Here is an 18,761-nt window from a genome sequence, read left to right as displayed (position 1 = left end):
ATTTGACGACAGTGGTCCTGACAAAACTTCGAAAAATTGCATACAGCTGATATAATTGTCTTAAAAATACCATTTACTTAAGCATACTGTATCGGAGATACGGTTGGGCGATGTCTACCAAATTGGCATCGGACAATGGACGATGACATGGCCCTGTAGCATTATAAAGCGAGGCGCATCTAGGAAAGAGCTGCTCTGCGTGTGTTATCTGTACAGCGCGAGCTTCACAGTTGTAAAGTGAGGCTTGATTGTATTGTTTTTTCTGATGTTATGTTTAATAAAAAGTTATAAAGTGAGGCGCGTCTTTATACAACGCAAGCTGTCCAGGTGTCTTCTTTATACAATGCGAGCTGTGCAGGTGTCTTAATACAACCGCAGACATAATTTTGGCGAGAGTCTGAGGTGGCATGAAATTTCTATGCAGGAAAAACCCTGATATTACTTGTCATAAACACTAGCTGTTATTAAAAGAACGAGCAATTATTGGTTGTTTATAAATGGCACATTTGTGCTATTAGAACTAACATTAAAATGTACTCCCTTGATATGACGATTTCCATCCTTTTTCAAAAGTGATATATGGGCTATGTTATATCTATAACTACAATGTATAACATACATTGTAGTTTGTATGTTATCTAGGATTCAAACCCAATTTAATTATCTTCTAAAACTAATAAGAAAATACAAATAACAATGCTATATGTTCCTTGTTAACACTGGTTGAAAAAATCCTTGCTTTCTCGCTGCAGGAATGATTGCATGTAATGTGAAGGAATCTGTTGTTGTATTCCAGCGCGTGATTGCGTCTCACATTTGCATTGCTTTATTGTGTCCAGTGTGAAGGGCCCGTAATACTACTGAGTCAAATAAGAGCCAGCGGAATGTAAGCACAAATCTTAAACATAACTATTTGTATTTATGGTACCGGTAATATTCAGGGCTGGTCTATTTGGTATAGTCTCATTTCCTTTTATTGTTCAACAGAAGATATCATCATTAAAATTACAAGTGATATAAAGTAGGGTCATGTTAATAGAATTGCTTCTAATCATTGGTCATGAATTTGCATTATGCTTGATTACATTCATGTCACATCTGCTTTACTCATTATTGAGGGATTAATAAATTATTTTGATTGTGTGACAGCATGGGTGTTTTAAGAGCATTGTGAAACCGTGTATCTACTTCATCATCCCCCTACAGCAGGTCATGTGAGTTCATGTAAACTGGTTTCACTTCTTTTAATGGTTTCTCATATTTTTTTGTCAACATTGCTGGGCATTAAAGTTTTACTATCAATAATGCTTGAGTTGACAAACTCATGCATGCTGTAAATAATAGCTGAACTAGTTAGATGAAACTAAACGATAACTAATTTTGCTGTCATTAAATTGCATCCCACTCTGAAAGAAATGAAAATATATTTACTAATTTCATTTATGCATAATTGACACATTTCTTTAATCAAAACGTTACCAGTAGAACAATGGCCCCTGTTCCATTGGTCCCAGATCATTGGTCAACTGAGGGACCGTTTTTATGACAAAAACTGAAAACTTTTTATGCATTTCGATTGTTCGATTATATGACAACCACGTTTTGGGGAACTGAAAAATACTTTTGAAAAGGACTTTCCAAGTGCAGGTTTTTGTAAACGACACTGTTGTTGTCTCTGTGTAAACTGTGAAGATGCAAAACTGAAAACGCTTACATTCTGCGCATGCATATTACATGTGTAGTCTGTAGACTTGCGTGTGTATTCCCAAAACAATAATGGTAGCCTTTAGGACTTGTGTTTGTGCTACGCAACACTTATGTTTCTCCAGCAAAAAAGTAGATTTAACACATCTTTACGACCAGACTCTAAACAGGCATGTACACTGGCAAAGGAATTCAAAAAGCGCTTTGATTAAACCTTGATATGCATATGTGTGCAGGCACATAGTGTTTCTTTACAAAGTCGCATCGCCAACTACTAGCCTGGCATGCATAATACACCGTTTTACCTGTTTTTAGGGATCCGTGTAAACTAGAGGTCAGCCGATTGATCTGGCTGATTTTGGGGATTTTTTGCATCGGCTGATTGTGCTGCAAATTAGGCCGATTAACAGGCAGGTGCATCTGTGAGCGTTGTTGTGGAACACGTGACGCTGCCTCTTGCGGCAAACAGATTACCACCAGCACAACACTGTGATGTCCCCTTCTGCCTGCTAACTTTTTAACTATCTGATAACTTCAAAAGAAAACGGTAAGACTTACATTCTTTTTATCCTTCGTTCTTAATCTAGCCTTATTTCATCATATTTCATTGATTAAATATGATGCTACTTGAGAATGCGAGTAACTTTTTGGAACTCTAATTGTTAGCGAGCCTTCAACCACATAGTTTAGGCTACATGAATGCATCGGTACCAAAACCTGGTGACGAGTCCAGCGGCTAAATTATTACAGCTGTCCGCATTGTATAGCTAGATAAACTCTGACGTTATCAATACTGTTTCTGTACCAGAGAATTTCTCTCCCTCTGAGGCTGCGTGTGAGATGGAGCAACTCACACTCTGCTGCCATGCCTTGTTAAAAGACGAAACTTCTGGCTAAAACGTGCACGTTAACTTTCCTGCTTAAATGTGTCTGTGGGTTGGACTCTTTGTTTTTGGTATTAAGATGCGTTTTAGTCAATATTTCCATCAAACGGACAAAATAACTGCAACCTATTTACATATGAACACGACCAGGGAAGATAAACATACAGAGAGAAGGGTTTTTTATTTCTGCTCTGACAGCCACGAGACACGCTGAACACTGCAAGTGTGTGTTAGAAATCTGAAATGGAGAGTAAACATTCTGCTTGCTTGGTAAGTTTTTCGGCACTAAACCAAACTTTTAAGTCTTCAGCCAAAGTTTAAATCCTTACTTGTTGTTTCCCCTCGTTTACGCATTATGTCCGTAGGCAGTCTTTTGTGGCTGTTTAAACGCATTCGACCACAAGAGCGTCTACTTTCCTGTCAGGCTTTCTACTGTCCTATGAATCTGAAAAAGGCTAAAAGCTAAATATAACTAAAACTTATTAATACAATTTTTTCACTTAGATTATGAACATTTGACTTATAGCCGTGTCTGCCAACAAACATAAACATAAAGCATGCTTCAGAGCAGTTTGAGAAGGTGCTTAAAAGTTTTGAGCAATATATTATTACTATGAATTAGATTACTATCTTGTACCCTGCTATAAACTCTTACTCAATCTTTCTCAATCAAGTGCACTGATTTGAAGAGACATGTCTTCAATAAATGTTTAATTTAAGCAATATTCTGTATCACTTCTTATTACTGAACTGTTAGATTTTATGGGGTGAAGGTGGAACAAAGAAAATCGGCCAAACATATCGGTCTCATATATCGACCATTGGCTGAGAGAAAAACCCATATCGGTCGACCTCTAATGTAAACGCAAATAGTTTTGAAAATTGTCGTCATGTGAACGTAAAACTTTCTAAAAATGCAAACAAGAACTTTTGTTTCCTACTCCATCGTTGTGCTGTAAACTTAATGTAAGATTTCAGCTGTGTTCATAAGACTTCATGAAATGTTAAACTCCTGAAAAAGGACACGCTATACTTTGAGCGAGCATCCCTCAATATCCCGGGTGACAGCATTACATCAGGGTCAGCGTCATTAACTTTTGCTTGCAGGTAGCAGCAGGTTTACAGGATGAGGGTTAGTGATGCACACAGCGATCGGATAAACCACTTTAATGTTAATGTTTTCCCCTTAGGTTCTTTTATGCACTCCTTTTGTTTCCTTAAAAGTTTTAATGCTGATTAGTTTGTTTGATAAATGCTTTCAGTGTTGTTAAAGCCACTCTACATTTTACAAGGGTCACAAGTGCCCAAATTTACACAACAGGCAAATGGCAGAAATACAGACAATCAAAATGAATCGAAAATCAAGGAATTTATTACAACAAATACATTAAGATGAACATTTTTCTCCCTGAGTGTAAATGCCTGAGATCTGTGAGTTAAACTGATTTTTTTAGTAGTTTTTTTTCCAGAACCAAGTAAGCATGTAAATTGTATGCTCCTATAAAATCTGTTTTCACCAAAGTCCTTGTTTTCCAAATTCTGTCATTTTTCGTTTGAATTTTTCTGTCTTTTGGTATACAATAGTAATATATTTGCCCCCATGAAAAAAAATACTTAAGTATACTATAGTATTCACTTATAAACTATAATAAAAAACCTACAGTAGATACTTGGAACCATACAGGGAAAAAATAGTGAGACGCGGATGCTGAAAGCTCCATGAGCATCACGCGTGCAATACACACAACCGTGCCACTCTTTTACTCAGTCACGCAAAACAAGCAGATTACATATTTAAACCGCATCTGAAAAAACAATTTCTATTGTTGTTCATAGCACAATTGGAATTTTGTTAGCTTTTCAGCGCTACTTTCTGATTAAGAAATAATACATTTGCCAGATTTCGTGTCATTCCGCGTTTTTAGCCTGGATTCTGAGATTCCATCCATGTTTTCCGCATGGTGGAAATCATAGGGCCCTAAAAAAAATGTTTTGTAAAATAAACATGTATGATAAGGTTAGGATAAGAATCGTTTGCTTGTACTCACTACTGTAGTAACCAACTTTACATATTTACATGTAACATGTAACAAGAGCACTGAAAAACCTCTTCACTTGCTTGCCCTTCTCTATAGGGTTACTACCACAGCGTAAGTTTATATTTGAAAACTTAATATATAATTCTTGCACCAAATAAAGTGTAAAGTTCAAAGTATTTGTAAAAGGCTTTTTAAGTGCTCATGTGATAAGATATCATGCATCTGATAAGAGTTTGTCATGTCTTTTTTTGACTCTCTATCTTTTGAGTCCAGCCTGTTTCAGGCTAGTACACCACAGGGGGCCAAAACTTCATGTCGCATTCAAAGTCTGTGCGAGTCCCGTCACTGTCACTTCACCATGTCTGTCTTTCATCCCATGTGTGTCGGAGTAATGGCATTCGCTTTCTTGATGTGGTTAACAACAATAGGTTGTAGGTTCTTGTCCTGTGCTGCATGATTTAATGTTAATATCTAATGTGAACTCCAACCAAAATCCAATCCAGTTGAAACGCCTTAAACTGCCCTGTTTGTTCCATTTTATAATGTGCATGTTGGAGGTAATGCACTGTAACTATGAATACATTTGTCAGTTCCTCTTCGGTTTTCTCATCTCACTGTTGTATGTGAATTCTCCATCAGAGTGGCTTCTTTTATTTAAGGTGGGCCGTGTTGTTTGCCAACCTGAGGTGACCGGCACGGAACATCTCCAATAAAAGAAACGGTGCCCTTCGATTTCCCCCATTGTACTTCATCTTGGTATTTTTGAATGAATCATGCCCCATGTTTATCATTTTTTTGTTTCTTTGTGTTCTTTTTTTTGTTTTATTTTACTTTCTGTGCACAGCAATTGCTCTGAAATTTGGGGACTGAGTACACCAAATACGATAGAACAGTGGGATACCTCAGGCCTTTACAGCTACCCTGACCAAACCAGGTGACTATCTTCTGACATTGTGCCACACTCACCCCACGAGCCACAGGTGGGGATGAAAGAGCACAAAGGGCTCTCTGGGCGTGTATTTAACATGTTGTTAAACTTGGATTAGATTAAAGTGTTCCTTCTTAAACACATTTAAATTATTGTAGAACTGTAATTCGCAATGTTAATTTTTGAAGAAAAAAAAACTCACTTTAGAAAAGCAAACTTATGAATAATGAAAATGTGGTTCTCAGCTGGTTTTACTTAGTTTTGTGGATTTTAAGTAGAGACCCAGTGCAATACCGAAATTGTTTTTTATGCAAATGTAAACTTAACTTTTAACTTTTCTATACTGTGTATTTTGTCTAGCTTCTGCCAAGTGCCAAAATAGTCTGATAGAGCTTGAATGGAAAGCCTTGGCTGGTAACAAAATATGGAAAGTGTGTTTTACCCCATTTTTAAACTCTTGTTAACCAAACATTGCAGGCTTGTATTGTTAGTTTGTATCAGTTGTTTATTATTGTTTTGTCAATTCACCTGTTGAGAACCACTGCTTTAAAACAATATTAATATTTAATTGTAGCAAATTTTTCGATATTTTAAGCATAATGGACGAATAACGTTTCTCTTGTCTGATCTTGCTTTCTTTGCTCTTCCCTCCATCCATGCATGTCTTCCTCTTGTCATTTGGCACGTCTTCCTCTCCATTTCTCTCAATTCTCTCTCTGGGGATGCTCGGGTCAGATCTCTGGATGGGCGTCTGCAGGTGTCTCACCGTAAAGGTCTGCCTCATGTCATTTACTGCCGTCTGTGGCGTTGGCCCGACCTGCACAGCCACCACGAGCTGCGTGCCATCGAAACCTGCGAGTATGCCTTCAACCTCAAGAAGGATGAAGTCTGCGTTAATCCCTACCACTACCAACGGGTGGAGACTCCAGGTATGAAAATTATTTTTCTTTGGTTGTTTTATGAATGTTGTTGGCTGTATAATTTTCCTATTAAAGGTTATGTTAGATTACCCAAAATGAGTCTTAAAAGTGTGTATCAGACAAGTACAAATAGTGTGGTCACCCAAGGGATTTTTTCTCTGAGCATAACCTGGTAAGCCAAGGTTCTAAGTGTCATTTTTAAGCAAAATCACTATTTTTAATATTAGTACTTGAAGATTTGCTGTTTTCAGGTACTATAGTGTTTTGCACCCAGGAGAAAGTAAAGGCTGAGGCACACTAAGGGCTGGGTATCGATTCTGATGATTCTATTCAATTCCGAATCACAAGCTCTCAACTCGATTCGAGTCAATGATTATAGATTTATTACAAATCCTATAGATATTTCTCAAAAAGATCATGAATTAAATGGTGAATTAAAAAATGAAATGAAGAGCCACAAACCTGTACATTAAACTTTAAGCACACTTGGGTATATTGAAACAGAACAGGTTATTTTACATTTAAGAGACAGTATAACAAAAAAATTTGCAATCATATGAACCGTTGCCTTTATGTGAAGGTGATGTTAAAATCGACAACACACCTGCATCCGCCATGTTAAGTAAGCAATGAATGAACCATATGCTCCCTGTTGTAACATCCAGCCGTTGTAAAAAGAAAAGTGACATCTAGCGGATAGTAGTAGCAACATTCAGGTTAATGAATGTTCAGTGCTTGCGGAAATATGAACGAAAAAAAAATGATTCACAGTTTTTGAGAATCGATATTGAAATTGCAAAAGTTTGCAGAGTTTCTCTGATTTTGCGTTAAATTCTGTCATCGCAAATTATTTGATCTGGAATTTTAGCGTAGCATATTTTGTGAACTTATAACCCTTATGCCTATGAAAGCACCCAAGCCGTTCACATGTCCTGAAAATATTTAGACACACAAATGTCTGAACTGCTTAAATTAGTTCACTTTCAAAATGAAAATTCTCTCCTCATTTACTCACCAAGTTGTCATTTTAAACCCGTGTTATTTTCTTTGTTCTGTAAAACACAAAAGAAGATATTTGAAAAAATGTTGGTAACCAAAAAAACATTGGTCCCCATTGACTTGTATTGTATGGACTCAATACCAATGCAAGTCAATAGGGACCAACAGTTTTCTGTCACCAAATGTTTTCTAAATATCTTCTGTTTTCTGCGGAAGAAAGAAAGTCATACGGGTTTGAAATGACAAGATGGCGTGTAAATAATGACAGAATTTAATTTAGAAGGTGAGCTATCACTTTAATAAAGATTAAGAATGTGTTCATACTTGTAGTTTGGTTCTCTTGGTTATTTTTGTTATATTTTGTTACAGAACTTACCAGACATTCAAAACAATGCTGTGTGCAATGTTATACATGCTCAATGTACTGTATGCACATATGATGGTAGTTTTACCAAGCCGATAACTCACAAAGACGTCATAGTCTGTGTTTAAAGCAGTCAAAACAACGCCAGGAATTCCTCTTTTTCACACACAAGTTTAGATGTAATAAACACTCTTTGATTTTCAGGGTCACGTCTTGTTACCGCTTCCTGGATGGAAGTATTTTAATGACATTAGTCTTTGAAGCCAAAAAGCATGTTGAATTACCACTAATCAAAAATAAACCTGTTGCATTACCAGTGCCTACATGTTTAGAGTCTGCAATTCAATATGGTTGTACAATTAAGCTGTGAATATTTCAAATTGAATTATTTCACACACAGTTTCACAAAATTCAATAATCAGAATTCACCGTTTAAATTTCATTAAAAAATGTCAACTTGTTTTAAAATACAACCTTTAATATTCAACAGAAAATTTTCAGTTCATATTATTTCTGTTTAAAATTTGCTTCCACAAATTAGTGGTTCAAATTCAGCTTGAAATTCAAAGTTTCACATCCGGGAATCCCAGGAGAAGCAATAGAGCACCGATTCCGCCAATGCATGATCTCTGCCTGCTGCCTGACCGCTTCACCAGCAGGTGGTTCAAGTCGGTTCTGACGAAGACTAAAACAAGAAATGCAGATACTTTTTATATGCTAGCCGCACAGTCCACGCATCGATTAAGTGAATTTATTTTTTCTCATTTATCTCTTCTTATGAATCATCAACATTTTCAGAAATTTTACTGACGCTTGCACTGCCAACAGTCCGCACAGACACACACTAGGCTTATTATGCTCATACTTTTACTGCCCTCCTGCTCTGGCTTGGATGAAGTTATTTTTTACTACAGCACATCATGTTCACATAAATATTATGCATCATCAGCATTTACAGGACATTTATTGTGTTTAAAGCGGTCAAATAACTGAGATATCAACTAGCAGCTTATTGACAACTGCTCTGATTTTAACGCGTACTCTCCTACTATGCACTTCTGTTTATATGACGTAGAAGCAATCTTTACAAACTTTTTTTATTTTACTCACATGATCTCTTTTTAATTTGCAACTCTCAGAAAATGCTGGATGTTGTGGAATTGTGGAAACGTTCATTTTTTATTTTGTTAATACGAGACAGAAAACCTGATCTTTTAGCCAAGCGAACTTCTTGAGCAGGCCAGATAAAAGTAGTCAGCACTTTCTTTAGAACCCAACTAGACCCGAAACGTCTTGTGCAGCCTGCTGTCAAGCAAGATACCTCACGGCATTATGGATCTAACAGCTGTAAAATGTTTTTTAAGTGCAAAGATACAAACTTTGTTTACGTGTGTTCATGAAATGCTAAAATGTCAATCACTCACGGCATTAACCTAATTATGTCTTGTAAAGTTTGTAAAATATTTGTTGTTTACCTAACCATTAAATGTATTTAATTTGTGTCTTTCGGGTCGATTTGGTAAAAGCACATGATCTGTGCCCAAGGCGTATTTTGTCAACTTTTTAGACCCAAAGCCGCTGGGACCCAAGAGGACCTCTAACATACACCTCAACGCAAGTCAGTTTGCGTGGCCGAGCAGTGAAAAAATATATTTAATTATTGGTCAGAAAACAATACGAGTGCTCCATGGCAATATACACAACTATATCTGTAGACGTTGCTGTTTGGCGCATTGTATTTTGTATTATACTTTTATATTAGGCTATAGCCTGGTTTCATTTTAAGTGTAGCTTACCCAATACTAATATAACATATCAATATGAAATTTTACGATTTAGTTGAATAATATTTCATCTATATGCTCACATACACAGTCAACATATTGTTAAATTTATGCATTTTAAAAGACAGAAGTCTAGATACACTGAAACCACACTCATTCAAGCATTTGCTTGGACGGAGAAAGCACGTAATGTAACGTTAAGTGTCTAAAATGTATATGTACAGTACAGTTTGGTTTAATGATCAAGTTTACCCTCTTTAAACTTATGCTGACTGAATGAGAAGCGAACATTTAGCTGAATATCCGCAACGTATGGTGGCATGGTGGAACAAAATGTTATAAGCTTGCAAGATTTGCTAAGTGCCTGTAGCCTACTCTGTCCCTTTAGCGTCCACGGACCACGCCATCACGGCCGGAGTACCATACTAAAATGCTTAATGTTGCTTAATCTTCAAACCAGATGACTAAAATTAGTATAGCCTACACCTTTTTAATAAAAGCGTAGGTTATACAGAAATGCGGAAGAGCCTTGAATATGAACCCAAAAAGCACAAAATGGCACAAAAAGAATTTTAGGATGTCCCGCCGTATTTCTCACATAATTCCAAAACAAACAACGACACGAGTTAGGTAGGTGTCTTTATTGTTGCATTATACCAGGTTTTTTTTTTTTTTTTTCATATAATAGGCTATAATTCGCTTTCTTTTGTTTGTGTTCTGACCTTTCAGAGATTTCAGATGAAAAGTAGGCATAATTATTTCCATTGATATTTCTCTTTTAAGTGGTGTAGTTATGCGTTTGTTTAAGTTACATTTATATCCTACATTTACAAAATATTTTACAATTACGTTTTTAAGAAAAGATTGTCGATTATTTTACGTTCTGATCAAAAATAGTTGATGGCTTGTTCTTACATCTGTTTGCACTACTATTTCAGTTACTATTATTGTCTGTTTAAAATTTATATTTATTGCTATTTCCTATTTAGTTTTATACCAAAATAAAATGTTTTATGTGAATTTAAATGTTAAGTTTATTGTGATGGTGTTATGTAACTAATGTAATGCTTTAAAATCTTGTTGTCTTGTTTCTGGCACAGAAATTCAAAAAACTTAATGCAATTAGCTTATGTTATTTTAAAAACTCAATACACCGTATGGTTCAGTAATTCACTGTTACATATAACATTTTTCTCATCCCCGAAACTCGAACCATTATTTGATGACTTAAGATAGTGCTGATCAATAGCACAATTTTATGTTTGTATTTGGTGAGCTACAGAAATTACCTTTTGCGTGCATATGATACGCATGTGTTTTGCTTGCACTTTTCGTGTACATACCTACTTAACCCACACCATCTTAACCAAGGGGGTAATGCGTGCGTATCATATGCACGAAAAAAGTAATGAATGCGTATAAATAGCAAGCCAATACAAACATAAACGTACTATAGATAGGCAGTACTAAGAGATCGGATAGGATATTTAAATAATTAAATTAATATTATAAATGTGTGACTAGTCCACTGATTCCAGGCCACCTGGAGTTGTTCCCATGCTCCATGTCCGTTCCAGGGCTGATAGTGGTGAGATATGCTGCCAGTACAAGCGTCAATACATTTTTTCTTCATGATGCATAAGAGGATATCTATGAGAACAAATAAATTCACTTAATCGAGCAGATGAGTGGACTGTGTGGCAAACATATAAAAAGTATCTGAATTTCTTGCTTTGGTCTTCGTCAGAACCGACTTGCACCACCTGCTGGTGAAGCTGTCAGGCAGCAGGTAGAAACCATGCATTGGCGGAATCAGCGCTCAATTGCTTCTCCTGGGACTCTCGGATGTGAAACTTCGAATTTCAAGCCGAATTTGAACCACTGAATTTGTGGAAGCGAATTTTTAAATCGAAATAATATGGACTGAAAATTGTCCGTTGAATATTAAAGGTTGTATTTTAAAACAAGTTGAAATTTTTTAATGAAATTTAAAATTTGAATTTTGATTATTGAATTTTTAAATGGTGAAACTGTGTGTGAAATGTTTCCATTTGAAAAATTCTCAGCTTAAATATGCAACCATGTTGAATTGCAGAACCTTAAAATTAGGGCTGGGCGATATGGCAAAAAAGTAAACTCGATAGTTTTTTTCTATATTGATCGATAACGATATTTATTTCGATATATATTTAATTAAAAAACTGTATTTAAAATAATCTGTTTTAAATACAGTTTATTAACAAAAGTTAACCTTTAACCAGTTAAAATTCAATTAAATTAATGCACTGTTGCAACACAGAGGATATTAGGCCATAAACAACATGTACCAGTTCATTCAGTCTCATTTTGACTCAATTGACTCGTTAAGTAAAGGGAGTGTTCATTCAGTACATTCAACCAATGAAAGGGCTCCGGTACTGTGTACGTTCGAACGCTATTGGCTCAGCACCTGCGCACATACATAACGCTGCAATAATGTCTTGCTCGAGTAGTAATGTGCTCACAAACTCACTTCATTACATCTCTGATCTGTACAGGGCAGCGCTGGTTTGTTTCATAAGCACCAGCTCATGTTAGCAGATATGTTAACGATGGATATAAAAACGTTTGTGCTTGAGTTTCGAAGTAACTTGCTTGCAATTGCGCCTCACATTTTTTTTTGTTTAACCGGCGATTGCGAAAAAAAATAAGACACTTGATAAACCGCGTGATGACAACTCGAGGTTAGTTTCACCTTTGTTTCTGCTTCCAGTCATGTTTTCCTCCTCATGTCGAGTTTTCTTTGGCAAGTGCAGTATGAAATGGACTTTGTACTTTGACGCGCATGATAAAAGCTCCACACTGACTGACTGTTGTTGCGTTTATTTCTGCGTTCTGTTAAACTGTAAAATTAATCCATATCGAGTCAAAATGCCAATAGCTTATCATCGTTTTTGAAATACATTCTATCGCGATTCGATATGATATCGTTTATCGGCACAGCCCTACTTAAAATGCAAGCACTGTTAATACAATGCATTTTTTCAGTTAGTCTTTTTACTTCAAGCACATTTGTCACTGTTTTACTTCCATATTCCTGTTTTTGGTTCGTTTATATGCTTTGGTCCTTGTTGCGTTCATATTTCAATCGAACCCTATTCCTGTTTTTGGTTCGTTTAGATGCCTTTGGTCCTTGTTGCGTTCATATTTCAATCGAACCGTGCAAGACAAAGCTTGTTTTGGTGCACACAAGAGTTCAGATGGCAGCGTTTACATTTACTCAAATAAACCACAGTAGCAGAGCAATCGCAAACCAAACATGCCATATGTGAACACACCCTTAGCGGTTTTGCATATAGAAATGTATCACTATGCTTTTTTTGTTTGTTTACATACGTGAATTAAGAAGATAATGCTAGAAGCTAGACAAAGGTTAAATTGGTCCCAATGCAGAACTGCATAACCAGACAATGGCTAATCTCCATTTCAAGCCATCGCAAGGAATGTTCTCTTTGTTCTTTGAGTACTAGCACTGACCTGTTGATTCTGAACTCGCTCTCTGCTGTAGTCCTTCCTCCAGTCCTTGTGCCAAGACACACGGAGATCCTGACCGAGTTGCCACCTCTTGACGACTACACCAACTCCATACCTGAAAACACCAACTTCCCGACAGGCATCGAGCCCCCTAACAACTACATACCAGGTAGAGAGATTTCACATAATGAGCTTTTCATGCTATTGTTCCATTGTGATTTTTTTTGTAAATTTGTGTTGTGTAGTTTAAAAGTTGTATGATGTTTGTCAAATCTGTTCAGAAACCCCCCCGCCGGGATACATCAGTGAGGATGGGGAAGCCAGTGACCAGCAGATGAATCAAAGTATGGACACAGGTACATTCCTACAGTGAAGTCACGTGTGTTTGGGTTCAGACAGAAAGTGTATTTTGCTTTCCATTTTGAGCTCCATGTACTTTTCCTCAATTATTATCTTCTGTAGTAAAATGCTAAACACAGAATGTTAGGGAAACATTCACAGATGCCATGACCGTATTGCATGCTGCCATTAGTTTTTGTGTTAAGAAAAGTCTTGTGTTTGCTTATCTTGTCAGGTTCTCCTGCAGAACTGTCTCCGAGTACACTCTCACCGGTTAATCATGGCATGGGTAAGCACTGTGTAACATCTTTGATGTTTTGGTGTGAGTTTTAGAAACTTGTAAATTTGGTGTCGCATATGAAACATTTGGCTATGAGCTTGATTTGAATGGGCCATTTTTAGCCTCGGTTCAGTATTCACTTACTTGCATACAGAAGTTTGTCAAAAGGCTAAAAAATCTTGATTATTTAGCCATGTTGTCTAGTCCTAAGTAGGGATGCACCGAGGAGGATTTCTTGGCCGATATCGATAACTGATATTTTTTTATTTGGGGGCCAATAACTGATATATTGGCTGTTAAGAGATTATTTTTTTCTGAGCCTTAAAAGCAAATAAATACAGTAATGACAGCTTTTATTTTAAATAGTTGACTGCAGAAAACAGCAAATATCTTTTGGGATTTTATATATATATATATATATACTGTAGATTATATATATATATATATATATACTGTAGATTATATAGATGTTCCAGAGCACCATAGAAAACAGTGGTCTCAAAGCCACAAACTATTTATGATTGTAATATTACACAATAACATGACGTTTGTAAAAGGCTTTTTATTGAATGCCATCAATTAAACCGAGAACATGCAACCAAATGAAATAAAACCTAACAACGATTCACAAGGTAGATGCAAAGTGTTTTCCATTCCAAAGTACAGACAATCATTGTGGAATGATCACAGAATACATTTATATTAATGGCGAATCGGAGATCTTTCTATTTAGTGTAGCATTTATGTAAATGGCCACAGCACTGACACTGATCTGCCACAAACCATAAGCTTTTGTTTACATAAATACCTACTTAAGGTATCTACATCGACAGTGTTGTGCTAATAGCATTAAGTGAATGATCACTAGAAAGACAGTAAGTGTCCATGAGCTTTGAGGAGCGTCAGGAAGCGTCTGATGTTCGTTCTGTCATGGACTTTCTGACATGGCTTATGCAAGACCATGATGACCACAATGATGATGTATGATTCTCTTATACGAAATCAAATGTAAATAAATATATAATTACTTCTTTGAGTAATTACTTTGTGGATTGCAATCGTAAATGGATGTTACGCTGTCATGAATGCATGAATTAAGCGCTATTTTATAATAAAAGTGCCTCTTGCTGCATTAAAGTGCATTCCTCTACTGAATCCTCGCATTATGTCACTTTCGCAGGTCCTACAAACAGTGTTTCTAATGTTTTCTTCCAGTAAAGAACTCCCACACATCCGACACAGCACTTTCTCCCCTAACACAAACTCTTAAACAGTGCGCATGGACTGTTAGGCGCAAGTCAAGACGCTGGTGAGCAGCGTGTGGTTAAAATGGTTCCACTGCAGAAAATAATTAACAATTTATTGGCTTTAATTTATCGGCCTAATTTTCTTACTGGACCAATAACGATAACATGAACAAATAACATTTATCGGCCGATAACAATATGTCCGATGATTTATCGCGCATCCCTAGTCATAAGCACACAGTTCATACAGTTCAATTAAAAATATGATTTTACAACCTTAAAGATCTGACATTTTATCCTATTTAAAAATACAAAATCTTATGGAAATTGTTTTTAACCCTAGCATTCAACATACATGTGTTGCATATGTTTTTTCAAAGCCTCTATTCATATTGTTGAACTACATTTTTTGTCTTTTTGTTTCAGACCTGCAGCCTGTGACTTATTCAGAGCCTGCGTTCTGGTGCTCCATAGCTTACTATGAGCTGAACCAGCGTGTCGGGGAAACATTCCATGCCTCTCAGCCTTCCCTCACCGTGGACGGCTTCACAGACCCCTCCAACTCGGAACGCTTCTGCCTTGGGCTTCTGTCCAACGTCAACCGCAATGCAACCGTGGAGATGACTCGCAGACACATAGGTACACAGCCCATAGTCTCGCAAACCTGACTTACATACACAGTTGTAACTAAGCTAAAAATTAGACAGAAAAAGGGTCATCTGAGGCTGATACAACATTAACCCCATCTTCTTTTGGCTGTTGCAGCTCAATTTATGAAACATCGAATACAATTTAGCTGGATAACTCTGATTTCAACATTTGCTTGGTCTGGTCTGTTGTTAAAAAACAAACCCAGTGCTGCTTTGGATAGGTTATTTATGCTGTGTTTGTGTCTCAGGACGAGGGGTCCGGCTGTATTACATTGGTGGGGAAGTGTTTGCCGAATGTCTCAGCGACAGTGCCATTTTCGTTCAAAGCCCTAACTGTAATCAGAGGTATGGCTGGCACCCTGCGACTGTCTGTAAAATCCCTCCAGGTAAGATACAAAGCCACTTTTCAGTGCGCCTTTTACCCATGTTTCCTGCTATGCTAATTTGTTAATTTATGTTTTAATGATAATGATGCCAAGCCTCCTTTCCTAGGCTGTAACCTGAAGATCTTTAATAACCAGGAGTTTGCTGCACTACTGGCACAGTCTGTGAACCAGGGCTTTGAGGCTGTATATCAGTTGACCAGGATGTGCACTATTCGTATGAGTTTTGTCAAAGGCTGGGGAGCTGAATACAGGTATTTATTTCCCCCCAAGTGTCCTGTCATATCATCTAATTCATCATTCTTTATCATTGTTCAAAACGTGTACAAATAGCAGGCTTGACAGTGCCAGTACATGGTACTTTTTAATCATGATGTTATGGTACACTACACTTGCTCAGTCTCCGTTAAACATTCATTGATTCTAACCTGTTTGGCAGACGGCAGACAGTGACGAGCACACCCTGCTGGATCGAACTGCACCTGAACGGTCCGCTGCAGTGGCTGGATAAGGTTCTGACCCAGATGGGGTCGCCCTCTGTACGCTGTTCCAGTATGTCCTAATCGCCATGATGAATCGCTTTCCTTGCCCCCATCAAAACGACTGACTCTACGATCACATCAACCAACAACTCGAAGAACAACAGACTTTCTATAATCCCCCTTTCTCTTTCATAGTATTTGTGACCCTTTATCTATCTCTAAATCCCCCCGAACCCCGATGATCTTGCTCTTCAGACCTGGCACTTGCTGTCACATCAGCTATATGCACCTTTAATTCGCTCTTTTCTTTCATAAACCCTCAATATTAAATGTATTAGTAGTACAATTTGAAATTTATATTGTTTATTTTTATTGGTTTTGAAAAGGAGGGAAGGCATGTATGTTGTGTGACAGTTCTAGAAGGTAGTAAATAACTTCACACATATGTAGCAGTAAAGCTCTTCTCCCCCTGATGAAGTGAATACTCGTAGTGCTCAGCTTGTAATGGGGGATCTTTTTGGGTAATCAATCTGGTTGTTTAAGAAAGAGACTTTGTCTGGCAAAAAGTTGCATCCTTTGGTTTACGTCAACTAATTGACAGTTTAGCACGTTATGACTTAATCATGGTTTTTGACTTAAATTTCTGAAACTAATGCCAAATCAAACTTTTGTTTTACTGTTCAATTGCCCCAAACCACTACTTAAGAATGTTGCATTGATTTGAGGTATGCTGCTGTTAGACATGCTTCTTGTATTCCAAATTTGAAGGGATAGGGATGTTTTGCAAGTGATACCAAGCCCAAAAACAAAAAGTTCAAGTTTAAACCCTCCTCCTGTGCGGTATCATTCCCTATTAACTTTTTATTCACCTGGTTAAATATTCACTAGTTAGCTGCAGTTTAGGAGTCGGGTTTCTTGCAACAGAATAGTTTCTTTTAAGGACGAACAAAGACTTTTAAAGGTTATTAAAACAGTCCAAATCTTTCAAAAAATAAAAGACAAAAAAGTGAATCGAAGTATTTAAGCTGTAAGTGTTAATAAACTAGGTTATCCTTCAAGATTTTGTTTCCTTTTATCTTTCTTTTAGCTACTTTTTTGTATTTTCATGTATTTTTATATATAAATATATTTAAGATCTTTAAAGCTCTCTTCCTTTTTATTAGAATTACATATTTTTTTAGATCATGCCCTCTTTTTAAAGGAACATGACTTCATAATAAAATGTCCTATCAAAATGGTTATTTAGCATGACGTTTTTTGTAAGCGTACCTTTCTTTTCGGTTTACAATTCAAGCTGCTGTCCCGGTTAACCTGATGGTAAAAACACCAATTGTCCTAAAATGTGTTTTCTTTTTAGGTGCTTCTCCCACATTTACTTGCCAAAAAACTGTTTAACACAATTCTTTGCTGCCCTGGAGCATATGGTTATCTTAAGGGGAAATTCAGCCTGCTGTTGAATGCTACAAAAACATTGAAATGTTCTGTTTGTTTTGCAACTGGGGAAAAGACTTTGGATCAGGTTGCTGCTTTTTTTAAACAAGGATAACTGTGCAACTTAAGTGTGTGTGATCGTTGTACAACTTTTACTAATGACTGATATAGCTGTCTGTTATTTACTTGTTGTGGCAGTGACAAAGGCGTATCAAATATCCATTCCCCTCTTCCCACCAGTTATCATATTTTCCTTCATTGATCTTTCTACTCTAGCGATTGTACTTTTAAGTGCATCTAGTAAAATCTTATGAAGATGTTGTGGCCCATTTTTTAAAACCCGACGCAGCGGCCATACAACACTGGGAACGTTCCGCTTGACATCTTTGACTGGGCGTGGAAAGAAAACCAAATAGAACTGAAAGTGGACCAGAAGTATATGCATATAAATGTGTATATATAATTTACTTTTCTTTTTTGTTGCAAAGCATTTAACAGTTGGTGAGCTTGTTTTACCATTAGAGAGATGTGTTGGTAGGATGTGAACTTCAGGAGATAAGCTTTCAGGCGTGTTGCATAAATACACTAATAAAAAGTTTTAATTCTCATGGTAATGACTGGTGTCTTTTTTCTCAATTACTTATTATTTTTGTAGAATTACATGTTTACATTAGTAAAAAAGTTTATATTAAAGTGGGACTTATCTGTGATGCCTAAACTATGCAAAAATGTATCTATATTAATTTATAATTGCATCTATATATACAGTAGGTTCATGAACAAGTGTCATTTTTGCCACATCCTAAATGAACTT

The 18,761-nt window shown here is 36.7% G+C and overlaps 1 protein-coding gene across 1 annotated transcript; it reads left to right on the top strand.

Annotated features, from left to right (window-relative positions):
* Positions 1–605: 605 nt before the first annotated feature.
* smad2 (SMAD family member 2) lies at positions 606–18,555 on the top strand. Its single transcript, XM_057321877.1, has 9 exons — positions 606–5,561; positions 6,291–6,484; positions 13,170–13,304; positions 13,417–13,491; positions 13,710–13,763; positions 15,428–15,640; positions 15,900–16,037; positions 16,144–16,288; positions 16,474–18,555. The coding sequence occupies exons 1-9, from the start codon at positions 5,401–5,403 to the stop codon at positions 16,595–16,597; spliced, it is 1,239 nt and encodes a 412-aa protein (XP_057177860.1). The 5' UTR covers positions 606–5,400; the 3' UTR covers positions 16,598–18,555.
* Positions 18,556–18,761: the final 206 nt, after the last annotated feature.

The sequence above is a fragment of the Triplophysa rosa genome, linkage group LG22 (genome assembly GCF_024868665.1).
Source record: "Triplophysa rosa linkage group LG22, Trosa_1v2, whole genome shotgun sequence".
In the NCBI taxonomy this organism is placed as follows: Eukaryota; Metazoa; Chordata; class Actinopteri; order Cypriniformes; family Nemacheilidae; genus Triplophysa; species Triplophysa rosa.
This window is presented reverse-complemented; position numbering and strand designations above follow the sequence as displayed.

What these genes read in the sequence shown, in the direction of transcription:
- smad2 (XM_057321877.1), top strand. Translation starts at nt 5,401, where the DNA reads ATGCCCCATGTTTATCATTTTTTTGTTTCTTTGTGTTCTTTTTTTTGT. An exon ending in AGCTACCCTGACCAAACCAG is followed by an intron (nt 5,562 to 6,290) that starts GTGACTATCTTC and finishes TGCTCGGGTCAG; the next exon opens with ATCTCTGGATGGGCGTCTGC. An exon ending in CCCTAACAACTACATACCAG is followed by an intron (nt 13,305 to 13,416) that starts GTAGAGAGATTT and finishes AAATCTGTTCAG; the next exon opens with AAACCCCCCCGCCGGGATAC.